This window comes from Maniola jurtina, chromosome 20, assembly GCF_905333055.1.
Source record: "Maniola jurtina chromosome 20, ilManJurt1.1, whole genome shotgun sequence".
Lineage (NCBI taxonomy): Eukaryota > Metazoa > Arthropoda > Insecta > Lepidoptera > Nymphalidae > Maniola > Maniola jurtina.
The window spans coordinates 2,013,817-2,037,522 of record NC_060048.1 but is presented as its reverse complement, the minus strand read 5'-3'; the positions used below and the strand labels follow the sequence as shown (position 1 = coordinate 2,037,522).

General features: G+C 38.3%; 2 protein-coding genes across 4 annotated transcripts in view; one reads left to right on the top strand and one right to left on the bottom strand.

Annotated features, from left to right (window-relative positions):
* LOC123875751 (phospholipid phosphatase 2-like) overlaps positions 1 to 5,093 on the top strand; it is a 44,156-nt gene extending 39,063 nt beyond the window's left edge. For 2 of the 3 annotated variants that reach the window (XM_045921784.1, XM_045921787.1), the window contains exon 7: positions 4,699 to 5,091. In XM_045921784.1, coding sequence (XP_045777740.1) covers positions 4,699 to 4,824 — 126 coding nt within the window. In that variant the 3' untranslated portion in view covers positions 4,825 to 5,091. Of the gene's footprint in view, positions 1 to 4,698 lie in introns of all 3 variants that reach the window. The other variant, XM_045921785.1, reaches the window with a different exon arrangement.
* Positions 5,094 to 12,042: 6,949 nt separating this feature from the next.
* Positions 12,043 to 23,192, bottom strand: LOC123875829. The gene is made up of 4 exons (XM_045921875.1): positions 23,069 to 23,192; positions 18,080 to 18,157; positions 13,245 to 13,395; positions 12,043 to 12,203 (listed from the first exon to the last, which is right to left on the bottom strand). The coding sequence occupies exons 1-4, from the start codon at positions 23,078 to 23,080 to the stop codon at positions 12,043 to 12,045; spliced, it is 402 nt and encodes a 133-aa protein (XP_045777831.1). The 5' UTR covers positions 23,081 to 23,192.
* Between the last annotated feature and the right edge of the window lie 514 nt (positions 23,193 to 23,706).

Genomic DNA, 23,706 nt, shown 5'->3' with positions numbered 1-23,706 from the left:
CTTAGAAAGGGGTCATTTGAGGGCTCAGTGCATCGCTGAGACTGACCGCAGTGACACTTGTTACCGCTGCGGGCAGATTGGCCATAAAGCGAAGGGGTGTTCGGCCGCGCCACATTGTAGTGTGTGTGCGGCAGCTGGTAGACCAGCGGATCATCGGGGGGGCAGCGGCGCATGCAATCAGCCCAGAAAGTCTAGAATGAAGAGTGGTAAAGCTGACGATGGCCCCCGGGTCTCCTCGCAGTCTGCCGGCCCATCCATGAACAATCGGGCTGAGGAGGTTGAGATGGCCGTAGGATAATAAATGGCTCTCAGATTTCTTCAAGGGAATATCAACCACTCTGCTAGAGCTCAGGACCTCCTGTTCCAGAGTATAGCGGAGTGGTCGATACACGTTGCCGTGGTCGCTGAACCGTACTACGTCCCATCGGGTGACGATTGGGCAGGGGACCTTGACGGCTTGGTAGCCATCACAACCCGGACCGCTGCTGGATCTCCGAACTTCGAAAGAGTTGTGAGGGGGCGGGGTTATGTCTCAGCACAAGTGGGTGACGTCACAGTAATTGGCGTCTACTTCTCACCGAATAGAACTCTGGCGGAATTTGAGTCATTTCTGGTGGACCTCGGAGCCCAAATCGATCGGAATCGCTCAGACCGGATGCTCGTCGCCGGTGATTTCAACGCCAAGTCTATGGCGTGGGGATCTTCGGTGACTGACGCGCGTGGTAGGGAGCTCGAGGAGTGGGCGCTCTCAATGGGGCTGTCGGTGGCGAACCGGGGGATGGCTTACACGTGTGTGCGGCAACAGGGTGGCTCCATTGTAGATATCACTTTTGTTGATGCTGCTCTGGCATGCAGTGTCCATGGTTGGGAAGTGTTGGAAGGTGAGGAGACACTCTCCGATCACCGATATATTCGGTTCACAGTTGCCTCATCTGCAGCATCTGCAAGCGGTACAAGTCAGATCTCACGAGGCAACTGTCCTCGCTGGTCATTGAAGCGCTTAAACAAGGAGGTCTTGTACGAGGCGGCATTGGTTCAAGCATGGGTAACGGGTTCTGAAAATCCAGTGGAGGTGGAACGGGAGGCCGAGTCATTCAGCAAAGCCATGACGCAGGTTTGCGATGCGGCTATGCCACGAGTCGGTCCCTGCCCGCCAAAAAATGCAGTGTACTGGTGGTCAATGGAGATAGCGCAGCTGCGTAGATCCTGCGTAGCAGTGAGACGCCAGTACCAAAGGAGCCGCCGCCGTCGAAATCGGAATGAGCCAGAGGAGGCGCGCCTCTACGCGCTGTACAGGGAGGCTGTCGTTGCCCTACAGGTGGCCATTAGAACGGCAAAGGAGCTGGCGGAAGAGGAGATGCTTGAGAGCCTCAACGCTGATCCCTGGGGGCGACCATATAAAATGGTCCGACGAAAGCTGCGCCCCTGGGCACCACCCCTCACACAAACTCTTCAGCCTCAACAGCTGGAGATGGTCGTGGATTCGTTGTTCCCACAAAGGGTCATTCAGGAGTCACCTGATATGTCGCCGCCTACAGCTGGAGAGGACGAGACCGTTTCTCACGCGCCCGAAGTCACCGAGGGTGAACTAAAGGCAGCGGTGCTGCGGCTCCGATCCAAACACACCGCTCCGGGTCCTGATGGAGTGCACGGCCGTGCATTAGCACTGGTTTTGGGCCCACTAGAGCCCCGACTAAGAGGGCTTTTCAGCGCATGCTTGGAGAAGGGACAGTTTCCAGGTCCTTGGAAGACAGGGAAACTGGTCCTGCTACGCAAAGAGGGTCGCCCAGCCAGTTCTCCATCAGCATATAGGCCTATCGTGCTACTTGATGAGGTAGGCAAACTCTTCGAACGTGTGGTTGCCGCGCGTATTGTTCAACACCTGGAGGAGACAGGACCCAGTCTCAGCGACCATCAGTTCGGCTTCCGCCGGGGCCGTTCCACCATTGACGCAGTCGCACGGGTGAAGGCCCTAACGGATGACGCAGTTTCTCGGGGTGAGGTAGTCTTGGCGGTGTCTCTTGACATCGCTAACGCTTTTAATACCTTGCCTTGGAACAGCATCAGGGAGGCGCTGAGATACCATGCGATGCCGGCATATCTCAGACAAATCGTGGAGGCCTATCTCTCGGGCCGGGCTATTGTCTATCCGGCACACGGTGGAGAATGGGTACGGCGAGAAGTGTCGTGCGGTGTTCCACAGGGTTCGGTTCTTGGGCCTCTCCTGTGGAACATCGGCTATGATTGGGTACTGCGGGGGACCAACATGCGGGGTGTCGATGTGACGTGCTACGCAGATGACACTCTCGTGACAGCTCGAGGCAGCAATTTCAGGGAAGCGCGCGTCTTGGCGACGGCTGGAGTGGCCCAAGTTGTAGCGCGTATCCGGCGGCTGGGACTTCAAGTAGCCCTCAATAAGTCTGAGGCTCTGTGCTTTCATGGGCCAAGGAGAGCACTTCCAGCGGGCGAATATCTGGTAGTGGGCGGAGTTTCCATCGCTGTCGAGTCGACGATGAAGTACCTAGGACTCGTTCTCGACAGTCGATGGAAATTTGAGGAGCATTTTCGGCGCCTGGCCCCCAAACTAATTGGGGCTGCCGGGGCGCTGGGACGGCTTCTTCCAAACGTGGGTGGGCCAAGTGCCAGTTGCCGCCGCCTGTATACGGGAGTAGTGCGGTCGATGGCTCTCTACGGGGCACCAATCTGGGCGGATGGTCTGAACGCCTGCATTCGGACCCTGCTGCGAAAGCCGCAGCGAGTCATGGCGGTCAGAGTCATCAGAGGTTACCGCACCATTTCCTGTGAGGCAGCCTGTGCTTTGGCAGGGACTCCTCCATGGGACCTGGATGCGGAGATGCTGGCAGACATGCACCAGCGAAGGGTGGATGCCCGATTGAGGGGCGAGTACCCTACCTCCACTGAAATCGCTGGGTGGCGGCGAAATGCGCAGGTCGAGCTCCTCCACCAATGGTCGGCAAGACTCGAATCACCCAGCGCAGGTCATATGACAGTGGCGGCGATCCAGCCCGTTCTACAACGGTGGGTGGAGAGAGGGCATGGAGTACTCACCTTTCATCTTGTGCAGGTCCTTTCGGGGCACGGCTGCTTCGGAAGGTACCTGTGCAGGATCGCTGGTAGAGAGCCTACTGAGGAGTGCCATGAGTGTGGCAGTGCCATGGATACGGCGCAGCACACTTTGGCAGAGTGCCCAGCATGGGATGAGTCGCGAGAGACGCTCGTGACAGCAGTGGGGCAAGACCTCTCCCTGCCAGCCGTAGTCAGAGCCATGGCGAACAGCGATAGGTCTTGGAAAGCGGTAGAGTCCTTCTGCGAGGAGGTAATGTCGCAGAAGGAGGCGGCGGAGCGCATGAGAGAAGATGATTTGAGCTCTCATGCCATCCGTCGTAGGAGGGTTGGGCGTAGGCGAGTCGCCCACGACCGCCGCCTACCCCCTTGAGAGGGGCTCTCGGGCGATGGACACGGGGAGTCTATCGCCCGAAAAGAAACCAGTCCCCGAGTCGGGAGGCGCACTATTGTGTTCCCAGTGTGCCTCAGACGGTGGGTAGGGACTATATTGGTCCCCCGAGGAGAGTCCTTAGTAGGCGCCGCTGGCCAGGTTGCGCGAACGTGTTTGGCCCCGTAACCTGACCATCAGGCGATGCGTGGAACGCCGTGGGGTTTTAGTCGGTAAAAGTCCGACATAACCTCCGTGCCTCCCCGGGCGCGGTGGTATCCATGAGGATTTCCCCACGATAAAAAAAAAAAAAAAAAAAAAAAAAAAAAAAAGGATATGTTAGTTCAGTACAGAGCTTACATATATCAACAAGTTAGTTAACAACTGTTTAACTTACTCTTAGTTAGTGAAGTAAACCAACAAACGAGGGGACCTAATTAAATCCCGCATTGTGGTCAAATTAATTTACAGGCTCGTGGACAGAATAAATATTTGATACAAGTTTGCTTAGGTCAATGACCTCTCATAAATCTATGTTACTTGAAGTTAAACCCTAACTTTTGTTTCATTTTATGTCCCTAGTACAATAACCCCTCCCACCAACCATCTTACATGTACAAATAATCATTTTATGTACTATCTTAGAATTTCTGAATAGATATATGAATAATACTTTACTCAAATTGGCTTCTCTGGACGTCATTTTTAGGGTTCCTTACTTTATAGGATTTAGTTATCTGTCTGTCTGTCCGTCTGTCCATCCGTGGCAGGTAGGTAGGTTTTGTAGCGCACCTAAGGGGACAAAATTAGGTGTTACATCAAAAAAAAAAAATGTGTTCATGAACCAATAATTAGTATTTTCAATTATCAAAGTAAGATTACTCTATCATATGAAAGTTTTTTTTTTGCATAATAGTTTTTGATTTATCGTGCACTAGCTGACGCCCGCGACTTCGTCCGCGTAGATTTAGGTTTTTCGAAATCCCGTGGGAACTCTTTGATTTTCCGGGATAAAAAGTAGCCTATGTGCTAATCCAGGATACTATCTATCTCCATTCAGAATTTCAGCCAAATCCGTTCAGTGGTTTTTGCATGAACGAGTAACAAACATACACACACACACACACACACACACACATACAAACTTTCGCTTTTATAATATTAGTGTGATTTTGATTTCACTTGGTCTGTCCATCGCATGACCATAACCAATTTATTAATATAATATTCTTTCCTTGTTCCAGGTGCTAGTCCTCTGCGACAACTTTAAGCGAAGACCGAAGACGTTAGCAAATAACATCATGACAGACAGTCAACATACTGTTCGGACTTTAGTATTCGACGAACCTCAGCAACCTTCACCTTCTTAGTTCCATGGTTTATTCTAGGCAATTTTATTACAGGTTTTTAATAAGAATCTGTTAGGTAGTCTTGACTCCTGAGTGCTTATAGCCAGTATTAGGCAGTAGGTACGATAAGACACTATTAGGTAGGTTATTAGGTCAGGTTAGGTAGACAATATTAGGTAGGTTACACTTGTAAAGTTTACTCACGTAAGTAAATTTTTCAACTTACGTAAGTTGTCAGTCTATACTATAAACTGCTTTGTAGCGGTTGCCACATTCGCAAGAAGATGTCGCTTCTAAACTCAATCAATCAACCACGCTCCAAACACGAACCCCAGCCTGATAACTCACGACCTACGCCTAGATGGCAGCACGGGTAGCTTAATTGGAATACAAGGAGAAACACGCAACTTCCAATCGCATTGACAGAGCGTTTACCAAATTGCACTATATATAGAAGAGTCAACGTCTAACCGTCGGCCCAGCTGGCGCTACCGAGCACAACACCGCTCGGTTGGGAAATTTCCCTATTGGTACGGTCGAGCACACAGCCACAGCTCCCGTACAACTTAATATAAGAGTGTTTATATTAGTTTTGTCGTAAGTTAATAAAGTAAGCTATTTTATGCGAGTAAAATTTACAGGTGCCCATAGATACTTTTACACTGGGCTATTCGAAAATGATGACTGAAAGCATGATAATTGTTGAATTGTTCAAAAAAACAACTTTCTTCCGAGACAATGTCACATGAACTACTTTATACTACAATAATTATACTCCACAAATTTCTCCACTCACTGAATTAGGTGTTTTATTATTCTATGCGTTAGTTGCTCGGTAAAGTTGACTGATTAATTAAATGCTTATTAAACATTTTTTTAAATTAAAAATACCCGCGTTTTGACTAAATAATATAATTTATTAAGTGTGTAAAAACGTCAAATATAATTTATTGATTAGATGTTGATTATTGATTCGATAGTAGGTACATACCTAAATGGTTGTTGAAGTACTAGCCTAGGCCTAAATAAGCTTTTTCAAATAAGTAGAACTTTAGAAATAAATGGACATATCATTAGTGTTATTTAATTTAATTATTGTGTATTGTTAAGACCTTTCAATCATTTCATTACCAACCTAATTTTATACGATGAACATTTTTTTTGCAAATAATGTCTGTGATTTTAGCATAGTCACAATTTTAATTAAAAAATAAAGACGATAAAGTTTTAAGAAACTGAATAGTATTAATAGCAAGTAAGTACCTAGTTATATTAATGTTTAAGCTTTAGTTTTAAGTAAAAATAAAACAATATTTTTAAGCGTTTTGATAATTATAATTAAATTTTTGTAAATACTTTTTAATACCTCTACGTTTGTATACCTACTCATATTTTATTTTAATTAAAATATTGACGAAATTATTTGTTTTTGTTATTTCCATAAAAATACCTTTATCCTGGATAAGGTACCAAGGTACTTATACCATAATAATTATTATTATGAATTCATGGGAAGCCGGGGCGTATCAGCTAATTGGAGCCTCGATAGCTCAACGGTTGAAGAGCGGACTGAATTCCGAAAGGTCGGAGGTTCAAACCCCACCCGTTGCTCTTTTTGTCGTACACAAGCTTTAAGAGGGCTCCCTCCGTCACTCGTTTCCACTCGTTTCATACAATCGTAGTTCCAATTTCATTTGAATATTAAGCAACCAAAGTCCGTGAAATTTTGCAGACATATTCTAGAAACTATATTATATCTATGTCTGTGGTTTTCCAGATTTCTGTTAAAATATTCGCTTTCATAGTTACGCGGTCTTCAAAATTTTCATACAAATCTTTGAGCCCCTGTAATTTTAAAACTACATATTTTTAGAAAAATCTAAAACACCACAGACACAGATATTAATTAGTTTCTAGAATATGTCTGCAAAATTTCATGAACTTTGGTTGCTTAATATTCAAATGAAATTGGAACTACGATTGTATGAAACGAGTGGAAACGAGTGACGGAGAGAGCCCTGTTAACGCCTAATTAGAAGGGAAAGGGGAGTATGATTAGCATGGCTATTCTTTAAAAATAATTGGATACATATATTTTTGGATCTAAGGATCTATTTTACAACCTAAAGGGGTCTAGAGGGCAAAGGACATCAATTGAGAATGATATCCTCACCATTGCCTCACCGTCGTTTATGTCGTTGCGTAAATGAGGATGCCGGGGCCCGGGATCGATTCCCGAGTGATGCAAGACGGACGATGTGATGATGTAGCCAATTTAGGATGATCGTGAGAAGGGTACCGTTTGACGCAAGTGAATAAATTGTGGTGTTAAGAAGATTTTGATTGAAGCATGGGTGCAATGACATGACATGCCACTTTGTCGAAGGAATCATCAGGAAAGTTCTTTATCTTTTGTCTTTTTTTTTTGAAAATATTACAAGTTAAACTTAAAGCTAACTTTATCTAATTACTGTATAAATCATGCCAGCGTGAAATGGTGCCAAGAATACTGGCTGCATTTTCGCGCTGGACAGCCAGGCTGATCCGTTGCGCAAAAATGAGCTAGCCCTTTTGTCACCAGATGAAATTATTAACTGCGGTGAAATGTCTCCTAGTTTTTTTTTAGCACTAAGACTCCATGATTCCAGGGCGAAGGGAACAAAAATGTAACTCTCGATATGAATTTCTCCCGGTCTTGATGCTGTCACCCTGATATGACACGGGGCCAATGTGTCAACGCATGTTGCGTCCCACATTAATGCCCCATTATAAACGCGAAATTTTATGTACTGTATGGATGGATATTTGTTACTCTTTCACGCAAAAACTACGGGACGGATTTGGCTGGGAACGGAAATAGATTAACATCATACCTACTTTTTATACTGTAAAATCCATGAGTTCCCATGAAATTTTTAAAAACTTATATCCACGGAAACGAAGTCGCAGGCATCAGCTAGTCACACTAATATTATAAAGGCGAAAGTTTGTATGTGTGTGTGTGTGTGTGTGTGTGTGTGTATGTTTGTTACTCTTTCACGCAATAACTACTGAATGGATTTGGCTGAAATTTAGAATGGAGATAGATAATATCCTGGATTAGCAAATAGGCTACTTTTTATCCCGGAAAATCAATGAGTTCCTACGAAATTTAAAAAAACTTATATCCACGGAAACGCAGTCGCGGACATCAGCTAGTAACTTACATATGAAGTACCTACTTTAGTCAACTGTAGATTATACTAGGAATATGTAATGACGTAATAACCCTAATGTTACCCGAGGGTTATCTTTGATGCGCCGTCACTCAATCGGTCTTATCTATCATGTCAGTGGAGCTGATCGAAAATAGAAGACAATAGGATTGTGATTAATTAGTGCATCTACTTAATTGGAGTAGAAGAAGCATGAATACATTGGAATTTTTTGATTGCAACAATGGTCAAATCAATATAGTGCAGTGAAATATATACGAGTAACTCCCTTCGACCGTGCGTTCCCACTGATTTCAAGTTTCAACATGGGGTTATTCAAGGGGTGGATTTATATCGCTGGGGCGGATCAACAAATTACTGAAAAGCGAGCAACGAACTGGCGTTTAGCCGACTGCGGCAAAGCCAAAAAGAAGGGTTATGATTTTAGCAGTCTATATGTATATAGATAGATAGATAGAACACTTTATTGCACACAAAAACACATGTAAAGGAACACAACAGAAAGAAGAAAACAGAAAAAACAATTGTGTACAAAGGCGGCCTTATTGCTTGGAGCAATCTCTACCAGGCAACCTTGTTGGTATATATTATGTATGTTTGTATCCAGATTCATATGTGTTTCTCCGTAGGGCCTAAACTACTGGGCCGATTTTAAGAATGAGGTGTCAATTGATTCGTTGTAATGGTCCGGGTGGCATAGGCTATATTTTATAAGTAGGTATTAAAAAAATGACCTAACGGATGTCACATCAAATCAATCATCATCAAAAGAATGGGGGTCTTAAAAAATTTTTTTTGGTATTGTATCGAGTGGGATGTCAAATGAAAGAGGAGAAAATTCTGAGCTCATGAATACATTATGTACAACAACATTAAAATATACCAAGCGACAGAAAATCAATTTTGCTCTAATATTTCAGCGTTTATTAGAACGATCGCAGTCGGGTTTTAGTTTTCAACTTTATCTTGTTGTGTATGAAGGTTTAACAATAATCTCGTGGGAACTTTGATTTTTCCGGATTAAAAATATTGCGTACATTCAGGATCCCTACATGCTATCTACGTACCACGGTTGTCAAACAGACAGACAGACAAGCTTTTGCGTTGATAATTAGTATGAATAATTTTGATATGCCTGATTTTCTTTTCAAACAATACGGTAAGTACCATTAATGTCCTCTGGAGTAAAAAAAACTTATGTGTTTGTTGTGTACTATGTGAAGTAATACAGTATCCACAGTATCGAGTAATCTCCGGTGGGGTAACGACACGAGAGACGAGATGCGCATGCGCATTTTATTGTGATTTATGACCATATAATATCTTAGTCCCCTCTATAGGTACCTAAAATAACTAGCCGACAGGTGGACATCCTGCAGTGTGCTTTTATTGCATAACGAAAAATGTACCTGTAGATCTACCCTTAGTATAAATATGAAAGCGTGTTAGTCTGTTTGTCTGTATACATCCCTGACACCTCTTACTGTTTGGTTTGTTACGTTTTTCAAGATCCATCCATAAAATCGATTTCGACGTTGGTTAGTTATAACTTATAAGTAATCTCCGGAACTAATAATCCAATTTTGAAAATTCTTTCACTGATAGATAGAGAGCTACCTAACAAAACCCCTTTTAGGTTCGACTCGCTCTCGTTTTCCATTCCCGTCTGATGTCACGCTCTATCTGTGTTTATTTAATGATGGTTATAGATAATAATGGTTTTTTGACACTCCGATGACTTGCATTTCAGGGTTGCTAACACTAAGTACATTATTTCCAAATGTTATAAATTGCATATATAAAGCGGACGAAGTCGAGGGCAAAAGCTGGTAAATAAGTAGTTGCACTAATTTCACAATGTGACGCGTGCCAACATACCTATGGGCGAAATGCATTAAAGTTAATATACATTTTTCACGTCAACGGCAAGGGAAACCCTATGACTACCTATGCCCATTAAAATAATTATGGAATCACGTGAACGAGTCATTAAGGTACACTTCGCAAAAAAGTATCTAAAATTCAAGTTAAGAGCACGACCAAGGCAAACTTGGTGAAGTTATCCACAACCTTACTCCATGAAGTCCTCGGCAACCTGGGCGGTCTACTCGGCTTCTGGAGCGAGCTTGGATGGCTGGAGTGAAGTCTTCGGCGGAGAGGGGCAACGCACGCAAGACACCTTTCTAATTTGTCATTATGCTGGTTTTTATAGTATTATTTTTATTGTATAGCTATAATAAGTTAACCCACTGCCCGGTAAAATCAACTGTGGTTTTTGTGGCGCTGAATGTAACAAAAACCCTCTATATGGTTTTTTAAGTTTAATAAATATAAATATAAGTTAAAATTTAAAAAACCCCGACACAAAAACCTCTATAAGAAAACTAGAAAAGAGCTGATAACTTTCAAACGGCTGAACTGATTTTCCTCGATTATAGCTAAGAACACTCTCGATCAAGCTACCTTTCAAACAAAAAAAAACTAAATTAAAATCGGTTCATTCGTTTAGGAGATACGATGCCACAGACCGATACACAGATACACACGTCAAATTTATAAGGCCCCTCTTTTTGGGTCGGGGGTTAAAAACAAAAAAAAACACACGGATGCGGAAACCAACCCAGAGAGACGAAAGAAACAAGAGAGGGTCTCGCTCGGGTATACGCAACCCTAAAAAGAAGTGTAATAAATTACGCGCGCAGATGTTTAATGCAAGTTGGATGACCCCGCGACCCCAGACATTTGTGTTGCTAAAATAATCATCATCGCGAAATTACGCTCATTAGCAATGTAGGGCACTTTCATTTGCGCCGACGCGAGTTTAGTTTGCAATTTGTTATTAGTACGTCGGACAATGCGGGCATAATTTAAAGATCTCCATTAAGTATTGTGGAACTTATTTTTAGGGTTCCGTATCTCAAAAGGAAAAACGGAAACCTTATAGCATCCCTTTGTTGTCTGTCTGTCCGTCCGTTCGACGTGTCTGTCAAGAAAACTATAGGGTACCTTCTTCCCATTGACCTAGAATCATGAAATTTGGCAGGTAGGTATCCTAAATGACACTGAGAAATTAAAAATACCACTAATGTATGAACTTATGCTAAAATGAAATTCTTTTGCTGAAATCAAGTAATGGATTATATTTTCTGATTAAAGTTTTTACAAGCTAGGTTATATATAACTCTAAGTAACGAACGCGTTAAGGAAAAACTTTACAAGAAAACTTTACATAGAAAAAGTTAGACTAATAATAATGGCAGTAAAACTAGTCAAAGATATCAAAAAGAAAAAAAATAACTAATCTTCGAAAAGCGATCTACGATGATAGACGACGGTACTATAATACTATAATTTACTTAAGTGAAAAAACTGAAATAATATTCTGTAAAATTAAAATTGAAATGGGAGTAAAAAAGAAAGGATCTTCATTTAAGAGGGCTCTCTCCGTCACTCGTTTCATACAATCGTAGTTCCAATTTCATTTGAATATTAAGCAACCAAAGTCCATGAAATTTTGCAGACATATTCTAGAAACTAATATCTATGTCTGTGGTTTTCCAGATTTATGTTAAAATATTCGGTTTCAAAGTTACGCGGTCTTAAAAAATTTCATACAAATCTTTGAGCCCCTGTAATTTTAAAACTACATATTTTTAGAAAAATCTAAAACACCACAGACACAGATATTAGTTTCTAGAATATGTCTGCAAAATTTCATGGACTTTGGTTGCTTAATATTCAAATGAAATTGGAACCACGATTGTATGAAACGAGTGACGGAGAGAGCCCTGTTAACAGGTGTTAATAGGGATGATGACTAGTAGTCAAATCAGTGACTTTTTTTTCAGCTTAGTAACTGGTATGAAATTCACAGATGTGACATAATTGGACGTACTTTTTTAGTTAAATCGATAATTTAAAATAGTTAGCAAACTTAAAACTAGCATCGGATGTGGATTTTACGAATTTTGGAAGTCCCTCTATTTAATGACTCCTAATAAATAATTTATTTTACACATAGGCATCATCCCAATTGCACAAGAACGATGACGTAGGTGATACAAAGGCTGATGAAGCTGAGCGAGAGACCAACGCCCATCGGCATCACGCGACAGACGCGGTACCGACATGGGCGGAGGCTGATGTGCTGGAGAGCGCGTTGAGTTTCCAGGCGAAGAGTTTCATCTGGAACAAAATGTACTCACCATTGCACTTACTTCGGTTAAAAAAAACCAGCCAAGTGCGAGTCGGGCTCGCGCACCGAGGGTTCCATACTCGGGAATTTTTTTCGACATTTTGCACGATAAATCAGAAACCATAATGCATAATGCATAGAATGAACAGGTAAAGCCCTTTCATAATATGATTTTTGGCATAGTTATCTAATTTTGAAAATTGAAACACTTAACAAACAAACAATTAAGTTGTACTTTACATCGAAGTGGATTTGATATTTAGAAGCTGTTTTGAATAAAAATAAAGTCTATGAATGATGTAATTGAAAACAATATATCTCTTTACGTAGAATTAGGAAAGAAAAGTTAGGAGCATTAGTAGAAGAATCTCTAGTTGGGTGTTCTTTACTCCTTATTTTAACTCATTTTTAACCCCCGACCCAAAAAGAGGGGTGTTATAAGTTTGACGTGTGTATCTGTGTGTCTGTGTATCTGTGTATCTGTCTGTGGCATCGTAGCGCCTAAACGAATGAACCGATTTTAATTTACTTTTTTTTTGTTTGAAAGGTGGCTTGATCGAGAGTGTTCTTAGCTATAATCCAAAAAAATTAGTTCAGCCGTTTAAAAGTTATCAGCTCTTTTCTAGTTTTCTTGTAGGAAAGAAGGTTAGATAACCCTTAGGTTCATAATACTCATGTGTCAATTGACAAATGTCAAGCTGTCAAGATGGACGTTGTCTAGATACATAATTATTTATTTGAAAATGATGTTTTGGAAAATTCAGATACTCTGGATCCTAGGCGCGGAATAGTCCAAGAAAATCGGTTCAGCCGTTCGAAAGCATAGATATATATTCGAAAGTTATCAGCTCTTTTCTAGTTACTGTAACCTTCACTTGTCGGGGGGGTTGAAAATTTTTAATTTACACTTGTGTTGTTTTCTTATTCTAGATCTAGCTTTCTCTCATTAGTCTAATTATTTATTTATCTACGACGAATGTCTTAAAAAGTTCCAAACAATTTTTTCTAGAATATTAGCTGTAACAGCTTACCTGTATCTAAAAGAGACTGTTTAAACAAAATATCTTTAATTGTATCAACTTCATTTTTGGTACGCTCAAATAGAACCATTGGCCAAGTTCCCACACATATTGTATAGAGCAGTGTCTCTACTGCCGCAAATGTTTTAAAAGTTAATAGTTCCTGAAAACAATATACTTAATTAGAACAAGTGTAAATTAAAAATTTATAACACCCCCGATAAGTGAAGGTAACAGTAACTAGAAAAGAGCTGATAACTTTCAAACGGCTGAACCGATTTTCTTGGATTATAGCTAAGAGCACTCTCGATCAAGCCACCTTTCAAACAAAAAAACTAAATTAAAATCGGTTCATTAGTTTAGGAGCTACGATGCCACAGACAGATACACAGATACACACGTCACACTTATAACACCTCTCTTTTTGGGTCGGGGATTAAAAAATTAACTTAATTTTATGGTAATGTTTAAGTTGGTACCCACTCAAGATCTAAGGTAAAGAAATCGGTAAATAAATCGGGGTCAAATGAAGTAATTTAAGGAAATGCATACCTGATTTAAAGTAAACATCATGGCATTGCGCATAAAAATAACCGCTTTTGGAAAATATAATAAAACAGTTAAGAATAGCTGAAAAATATAAAAAAAGAAGCGTTTTCTTCAGAACACACGTAGTTTAAAAACCGGTCAAGAGCGAGTCGGGACTCGCTCTTGACTGGTTAAATAGTAAATAGTAATCATGAACATCATATTTTGGGTGTATGGAATATTTATTTTCCCATCTAGAACATAAATCGTGAAAGAAAACCCCAAAAAATTTTCGTTTGTCTTAATCACAGCTTACAAACTATTTTATAAATCGTTATTTTCTATATATTTTGTTGTTTAAATTCATACTTCCATACTTACTAATATTATAAATGCGAAAGTGTGTCTGTCTGTCTGTCTGTCTGCTACCTTTTTACGGCCCAACAGTTTAACTGATTCTGACGAAATTCGGTACAGGGTTATCTCCCGGGGACGGACATAGACTATTTTTTATCCCGGAAAATCAAAGAGTTCCTACGGGATTCCCAAACACCCATCCGCTTAATAGATTTGTATGTTTGGTACCTAGGTAGCTTGCGTCCCTGTAATTGACATAGGCAACTCTTTATCCCGGAAAATTAAACAGTTCCCACGGGATCTTTAAAAACCTAAATCCACGCGGAAGAAGTCGCGGGCATCCTCTAGTACAGTATATGGTACAAAGCATACCGAAGTTTCATATTCCTAACTAGTTTAGTTTTGATAAAGCCCCCGTCACAAAAATGGTCTACCTATGGAGTCCTAAAAAGAACATGTAGGAATAAGAATATTAAGAACATAAGATATTTTCCTCAAAAGTTCTACTACTTTAATTGAAATTGTGTGTTCATAGTTTACCCAAATTTCAAGTCCAAGATCCAAATTTTCAACGTGTTGTAGTAAATAATCATAGACAGATAAACACGCCTTGATATTTTTTATTCTGTGTTTGACCCTCTCCTTACCAATGACATTAACTTCGACGTATTTGTATTCGAAAGCCTTCCGGACGGTCTTCATGCGGTGGAAAAGGACATCGAAGAACAAGATTTTTGAGATGTAGCTTACAAATATAGAGGACAATAATATGAAGCAAAAAAAATATGACAAGGCATAACCCAAAGCTCTATCATAGTAAACATAGATGAAAACACGAATGAACAATAAAATTAGCAATGTTCCAAACATCTTGTAAGATACTTCGATATATTTAGCGTTTTTAATATTACCAGTAATAGACACCAGAGAAATTATCCCATTTACATAGTTGCTTTTAAATAGCAAAGTTATAATACAATTGAACATAAATTCTGTATAAGTCACAGAAGTTATGAATTTTATATCTATAAATTTTAAACAGATAGCACAAAATAAAGTTGAGAAAAGAAAACAATAAGTCCTTAATATAAATTTCAGGGTTTTGGATTTGCCCACGTAGTAATAGTGGCCGAATATAAGGCGGATGAACATGAAACATTTGACAGAAGTTAAGAAGCTGGAGGTTAACATATTAGAATAGAATAGAATTTATTTCCTATAGTAGAAAGTTATTCAATTGTTAGAAACTCGAGCGCGAAAAGTTGGACGTAAATGAAAAAAACACTCAATTCCCCCTTTTAATATGGTGGAGAATATATAGAACAACTCAACCATGCAAGCCGTATTTTGCGGTCCTCTTTTATAATAATGAAACAATAGAAGGTGGAGTACTCTATTAGCACAGATTTAGATTACATCTGCTCACAAAGTTACTGTATCCAAAGTTCAGGTTAACAGATAATATTATGGTTGATTTTATGATCGTTACAAGAAATTTATCTCTATATAATTCTTCAATTCAATTTTATACCGGAGAAAAATAATAGAATATATTCAGTAAGGTTGGTTGAAGATATTTGTTGAACTTATTGCTCGTATCACGCTTCTATCCTTTAATCTTTTGTATGGTTTGGGAAACGTACTAGGTATTACCTAGGTAATTTACGTATCACTATCATCTTTGTAACCTAAAGTAATTGTGTTTCTTATCTTGTTTAATTCAATTTCACTATTGTTAATACATTGTTTTTTCTGAATTATTAATGTCGTCGTCTATAGAATAACTACAAATCATTATTGGTGGATTTCCCAACCGAAAAATTAACGCAGCATGGATGGAATTAGTTTGCTAACAGTTCTAATATTTTTTCTAGGTAGAAGAGGTAGTTACTTAGGCAATGCAATCAATATATTTCTTAGGATTTAGAGTAGGATTGCAGTAAGAAAACAACAACGGTTAAAAGCTCCGAAGTATTCAAAACCATTTGCACCAGTGCATTTTCTTCAGCAGAACATAGGTAACTAGGTTTGCATTGTCACTCAGACTTGATAGTATTCCATTCCATTCCATCAGCATGTATCTCTTCAGTGCTGTATAGCACATAGAAGATGGAAAGACCTATGTTCGGCTGTGAACATTGACCTTACCAAGAGTATGCCCCATCAAACAGTCCTTCATCCTCATCCTCATCCACCCACTTCCCACCACCTTGCTAAGACTACAGTATTTTTACAGTAGTTAAGCCTTTGCTCAGTACTTCAGTAGGTAGTAAGTAATAACTATCTATATCACTACCAATATTATAAATGCTAGTGTGTTTGTTGATTTATTTGGATTTCCTTCAATCACGCCGCAACGGAGCAGCGGATCAACCAGATTTTTTATATGGACATAGTTGAAAAGCTTTTTTTCTCTGGGGAAATAATATGAGAAATAGAAATATCGGGTAAGTATTACACATTGTTCTAAGTTAAGAACTGAAAAAGAAATAAATAAACAATTATAGCTGTTTGTAGAATTTAATTACAATTTAACACAATACAAATAAACACTGAAAAATTAACCCTTCATTGGTCTCGTGAATTACATAATGTAATACACACTTGTTAAAAACATCAGCTTATCTAAATTTTGTATATAATAATAATTATAGTGCATACATTATATAATTATACAAATTTTTCTTGCTAAAGTTAAATACAATTTTAGTTTCTAAGTATATTTGAACTTTTTTACGAGATAACTTATGAATTTTGAAAATTTAGAATAACGAACAATTATTACAAAACAACTTTACATAGAAAAATAAACATTAATTTTAAACATTACTTAAACTTAATTACAATAAATCCAATATATAAAACTGTAGATCTCGTAGAGCCTCTAGCTCACCTGGAATTCAGTTCAAAATCGATAACAAGATTTGTCTCGTTCAGGCAAATAAACAAACAAACAGACCGACAAGAAAACGAGTTTATAAAAATGTGTTAAAAACAAAGGATTTTCATTTAACAGGTGTTAATTGCACAAGAACGATGACATAAGTGATGCAAAGGCTGATGAAGCTGAGTGAGAGACAAACGCCCATCGACATCATGCGGCAGACGCGGTACTGACATGGACGGAGACTGATGTGCTGGAGAGCGCGTTGCGTTTCCAGGCGAAGGGCTTCATCTGGAACAAAACGTACTCACCATAACACTTACTTCAAAAAGCGTAAAAAAGCGTAGGTTGAATGATCATCATCATCTTTTCAACCCATCGTTTGTCCTCTTTTGTCCACAGGTCTCCTATCAGAATAAGAAGGGTGCAAGCCATAGTTCATTGCGCTTTACACACCTTTAAAAGTAAGAACTCTCAAGCGTACAGGTTTCCTCACCATGTTTTCCTTCACCTTTACGCGAACGGTTAATTGCTTGTAACGCACATAGGTAGAACCAAAAAGTTAGAGATGTCGAGTCCTTGATTTTTCTCTTCTATGTCTTTTTTAATTCAAGTTAGTTTTTATGGCACGCAGTTGTATTTACTTCTCCGATGATGCATGGAATCAGGAATGGAGGAGAGACGCTAGAGAATGGTTGGTAAAAGCTGTGAATTGTGAGAGCTATTCTTCTAATATGTCTTTAGAGGAATTTACTCACGATTGATTTTTTAAAAACTTCTAAACAATTTTATTGGGTTTTCTACAATAAGAATTAGCTGTAACTAACCTGTATCCAAAAGAGATTGTTTAAATAAAATATCTTTAATGGTGTCCACTTCATTCTTGGTAAGCTCAAATAGAACCATTGGCCAAGTTCCCACACAAATGGTAAAGATCAGTGTTGCTACAGCCCAAAATGTTTTAAAAGTTAATAGTTCCTGAAAGCAATAAAATTAACTCAATATCGTGCTTAAGTTTAAATTAAAAAAATTGGAAAAAAATCAAGGTCAAAATAAAGTGATTTATGAAAAGATTTACCTTATTTAAAATAAGCATCATGGCATTGCGCATAAAAATAACTGCTTTGGGGAAATATATTAAAACAGTGAAGAATAGCTGAAAGAACAAAAGATAAAAATGAAAAAATTCTTCAGAATTATTGAGTTAAAATGCATGAAAAAGAATAGGTAGTACAAAAATAACAAATATGACTCCTTCAATAATTCTAAACTTTGGTAACATTTTGGAATGTCCATAGTTTACCCAAATCTCAAGCTCGGGGTCCATATTTTCGATGTAATTCATTATACAATCGTATACGTATAAGCATTTTTTGATGTTATTGATTTTGTATCTTAACCTCATAACACCGATGACATTTACGGTGATATATTTGACCGCAATAATTTTCCTGATTAATTTCATGCGCTGATAAACTACATCAAACGCCAATATTCTCGTGAAATAGCAGAAACTGGTAGATAAAAATGTAAATAAGTAAACATGATCAGAAACATTGCCCCAGAACTCAGCAAACATCAAGAAATTTGAAATGCGAAACATTAAGAAAAATAACAGAGTAGCAAACATTTTGAACGAAATATTTATAGATTTTTCGTTCAAAACATTCCCAGTTATCGTGACGAGAGAAAAAACTTTTTCCATATATTTGCCCTGAAATAGCAACGATGTTATGGAATTTAACCAGAAATCGAAGTAATTGAATTTAGTAATGATATGAGTTCTTGGTAACTTGGTAAAAATGATGAACACTGTGGAGACCACAATGACACAGTACAAGCGGAGCAATAAATTTAAGATTTTGCAATTTCCCATGTTATAGTATTGTCCAAATAAAATACGAATGACCATAATTCTCTTAATACGGAGTATAAGCACTGAAGACAGCATTTTGCAATATTTTATTGACTAGAAATTATTCCACAGGCGAATAATGTCAAAGCGGAACTACAGTATCTTTAAAACTATCAATATAACTTCACTAGAGTAATGAAATTGTTCTCCATTAGCTCAACCTAGTGGGCCATGTTGTTAGTTAAATTAAGAACTTTTTAAATTGATGAAGAAATCGATTTAAATGCATTCTGCTTTATGAATTATTAATACTATGTATTAAGCTTCATTTACGCGAGGTTAATCTTGTGCAACATTGCGGCATTTCACAGGGCGTATGTTAAAATAATTTAAAATTCTGTGTCAAGAATCGTTGACTATCGTACCATAATATTCCAGATTTACCTACGTCACGATGTAGTCTCGGCTTAGATAGATTGACGCATGCTGCTAGGCTGCAAAATTAATATGTATTTCCATTTTGTACCTAGTATCACAGTTTTACGATGTATGCCGCATTGCCGTAAGTTGTTCTGGCGTAAAATAGTTTTTAATTAAATATTGCATAACGTACCTAAGTAAGAAGTCGTTAGGTGGGAATTGGAACGTTTATAAATATTTCACGCTACAGTCTATGAATGCCAATTTTCAAAAAGGATACCTTAAAAATTTTGAACACTATTACCCAAATTTCAAGTCCAAGGTCCAAATTTTCAACTTGTTGCAGTAAATAATCATAGACAGATAAACACGCCTTGATATTTTTTATTCTATGTTTGACCCTCTCCTTACCAATGACATTAACTTCGACGTATTTGTATTCGAAAGCCTTCCGGACGGTCTTCATGCGGTGGAAAAGAACATCGAAGAACAAGATTTTTGAAATGTAGCTTACAAATATAGAGAACAATAATATGAAGGTAAGAAAAAATACCGAGACATAACCCAAATCTCTACCAAAGTAAACATAGACGGCAATACGAATAAATATTAAAATTAGCAATGTTCCAAACATCTTGTAAGATACTTCGATATATTTAGCGTTTATAATATTTTCACTCATAGACACCAGAGAGATTATCCCATTTACATAGTTGCTTTTAAATACCAAAGTTATCATACAATTAAATATAAATTCCGTGTAAAAATATGTTACAAGAGTTTGAAATGTTACATCTACAAATTTTACAAAGACAGCACTACAAAATGTTAAGAAAAGAAAACAATATGACCATATGAAAATTTTGAGGGTTTTGGATTTGCCCACGTAGTAATAGTGGCCGAATATAAGGCGGATGAACATGAACCATTTGACAGAAGTTAAGAATTTGGAAGTTAACATCTTGATGAGTTTAGTTCTTCAATTACCAGAAAATTTTAGGCTCAAGGAAAATCGATGGAAAGAGACCACGTGGACATTTCCTGAAAGGTTGGACGTACTAAGTGAAAAAATACTTGATTTACACTTCTAAAATGCTTATAATATGGGGAGTACGGAGAATATACAGAAATGGACAACTTAGCCCAGCATGTTATATTTTGTATCTTCTCTAATAGCCCAAAAGGTTGGACGTACTAGGTGAAAAACACTCGATTCACAGCTTTGAAATGCTTATAATATGGTGGGTACGTATCTATGGAGAATATACAGAAATATTTAGAAATCCTCTCTAATAGCCCAAAAGGTTAGGCGTACTAGATGAAAAAACACTCGATTCACACTTCTAAAATTCTTATATTATGATGAGTATATATGGCGAATATACAGAAATGGACAACTTAGCCAAGCATGCTATATTTAGTAATCCTCTCTAATAGCCCAAAAGGTTGGACGTACTGGATGAAAAAACACTCGATTCACATTTCTAAAATGCTTATATTATGATGAGTATCTATGGAGAATATACAGAAATGGACAACTTAGCCAAGCATATTTAGTGATCCTCTCTAATAATAAGGAAACAGTGCAAGGTGGAAGAATTACTCTACTTTTAAAGATTTAGAAGAACTTGGGCAAAAAATTGCTAAATTCAAAGTTGCCACTGATTATTCTTTCATTAGGAGGAAGAAGTTTTCTTATTTATATAATATTTCTTCTAATCTCTTAAATTATTCCTAAAAAGAGTGGAATCTATACAAAATATACAGTAATGGAATGAGTAAGGAGAAATAGTTGTACGTCGTAAGACTCTTTCTGCTCTTGTATTCTTGACTTTGGCGTGGTTTGGTTTACGCGTAGGCAATCTAACATAACACTGTCATCTTTGTAACGTAAAGTAATTGCGTTTCCTATCTTGTGTTCAATTCAATTTCATTAATTTTAATATGTCCCTGTTACTGAATTATTAATGATATTATCTTTTTTACTTGTATTAACTACTAAAAATCCATTAGGTTATAACTTATAACATTTTTGTTAAGAGGGGTCTCTCTGTCACTCGCTCCATACAAACGTAGTTCGTCTCTCATTGGAATACTAACCCATCATACTCAATGGAATTTTTTAGAAACATTCCGGGGAACTAATATCTATATGCCTGTGGTTTTCCAGATTTCCGTTAAAAATTCGGTTTCAAAGTTACGCGGTCTTAAAAATTCACATACAAATCTTTGAGCCCCTGTAATTTTATAACCACATATTTTTAGAAAAATCTAAAACACCACAGGCACAGATATTACTTTCTAGAATATGTCTGCAAAATTTCATGGACATTGGTTGCTTAATATTCAAATGAAATTGGGGCTACGATTGTATGGAGTAAGTGACGGAGAAAGCCCTGTTAAAGCTGTGATATTTGTGGTCAAAATTCAATAACTTTTTGACGGCCTCCCTGGCGCAGTGATAAGAGCTGTGGTCATACTCGTATTAGTGCAAGGTTCCGGGTTCGATTCCCGGCAGGGTCTGGAATTTTATAATTTCTCTGGTCTGGTCTGGTGGGAGGCTTCAGCCGTGGCTAGTTACCACCCTACCGGCAAAGCCGTGCCACCAAGCGATTTAGCGTTCCGGTACGATGCCGTGTAGAAACCAAAGGAGTATGAGTTTAATAAAAACTGTCATACCCCTTCCAGGTTAACCCGCTTCCATCTTAGATAACATCACCACTTACCATCAGGTGAGATTGCAGTCAAGGGCTAACTTGTATCTGAATTAAAAAATCTTTTTCATGTGTATGTTATGTATAAGTGTGATTTGGGTGATTTTAAGTTGGTAAAATATTGCTTACATAGTTACGTGCTTTCTAATAAATTACTGTAAATGCAGTGTTTATCATTATTTTGTTTTCATCTATTTCTGGATGTTGGGATGCTTTAGTTTGCGTTGTATGTCAGGGTGTCAGTTTGTTTGTGTAAGCATTCTAGTTCAAGAGCATTTGAAGAGGGAAAAGTGTAGAGTCGTTTATAATGACTAATCTTTTTTAATCAATATTAATAATTATGTCGTATTTTGTGTATTAGATATTTTTGGTCAGAACTCAATATTTTTTTCATGTGTATGTACGTAAGTGCGATTATTGTGTGATTTACAAATAAAAAAAAACATTTTCTCTTGTAGGTAGTTAGGTACAATAATAATTAAGTGTAATAAAGTCACTTTTATAGGGTTCGGTACCCTAAGCCAACGGGACTCTATAATAATAAGCCTCCACAGACCATCCGTCCGTCCGTCTGTCGGTCTGTCAGCGGGCTGTATCTCGTGTAATAGGTAAAGAGTTGAAATTTTCACCGAATGTGTATTTCTATTGCCACTATAACAACAAAAAATGAAATTTCAAAATAGCTGCTATGAAAATTATTAAAAAAATATCTTGTACGATGGCACGGAATCCTTCGTGTGCAAATCCGACTCGCACTTGACCGACCTTTAAAGAGTGCCTACTAAGCTAAGTAGTATTGAATAAGATTTAATGTTTATAGACCTAAATTATTATTGTTCTTATAGGTAATACCTACCTATGAACTTTACCTTAGTACCTACCTACTACGCATTTATGTTTAAAAAGGATAGCACACCCTATTTTGAGACACATTAACTTCAAGGTGTGTAATTAACGATGTTGACAGTGTTTTCATCTGTATAATGATTTATCTGATGTGAAACTACTTAAGTATCACAAATTATTATTATAGATGAAACTTTAAAACCTTAATTATTGAAAGAGTTAATAGTTTTACCGTTCCCATCATACTATAATAAAATTTTATAGTCACACTCCCTAAGACATTGATGAACAAATTACTTTATTTATAACTTGAGAACACAAATCACTCTGCACAAGCTTGGTTGTTTATCTTTCACCTTTCAGTCGACCTGTCGACGGCGAGTTAGTTTTTGACACTTCACTTTGTCTATTTTCAGTTTAAGAGGGGTCTCTCCGTCACTCGCTCCATACAAACGTAGTTCGTCTCTCATTGGAATCCTAACCAATCATACTCAATGGAATTTTGTAGAAACGTTTCGGGAACTTAATCTATGCCTGTGGTTTTCCAGATTTCTGTTAAAATATTCGGTTTCAAAGTTACGCGGTCTTAAAAATTCACATACAAAAATTTGAGCCCCCGTAATTTTAAAACTACATATTTTTAGAAAAATCTAAAACACCACAGGCACACATATTAGTTTCCAGAATACGTCTGCAAAATTTCATGTACTTTGGTTGCTTAATATTCAAATGAAATTGGAACTACGATTGTATGGAGTAAGTGACGGAGAGAGCCCTGTTAATAGCAATTTAGGGGACGTTGTTATTAAAGACTGGCTGTCAACTGTTAAGATTTTAAACGTTCATGCCTTATTTTTGTTTGTGCAGGAT

Bases quoted from the DNA above. Each gene is read 5' to 3' on its own strand.
- LOC123875829 (XM_045921875.1), bottom strand. The intron at 13,396-18,079 runs GTAAATCTTTTC...TATTGTTTTCAG, and splicing joins TGATGCTTATTTTAAATAAG to GAACTATTAACTTTTAAAAC. The intron at 12,204-13,244 runs GTAAGCTGTTAC...ATTTTGTTCCAG, and splicing joins ACAGTCTCTTTTAGATACAG to ATGAAACTCTTCGCCTGGAA.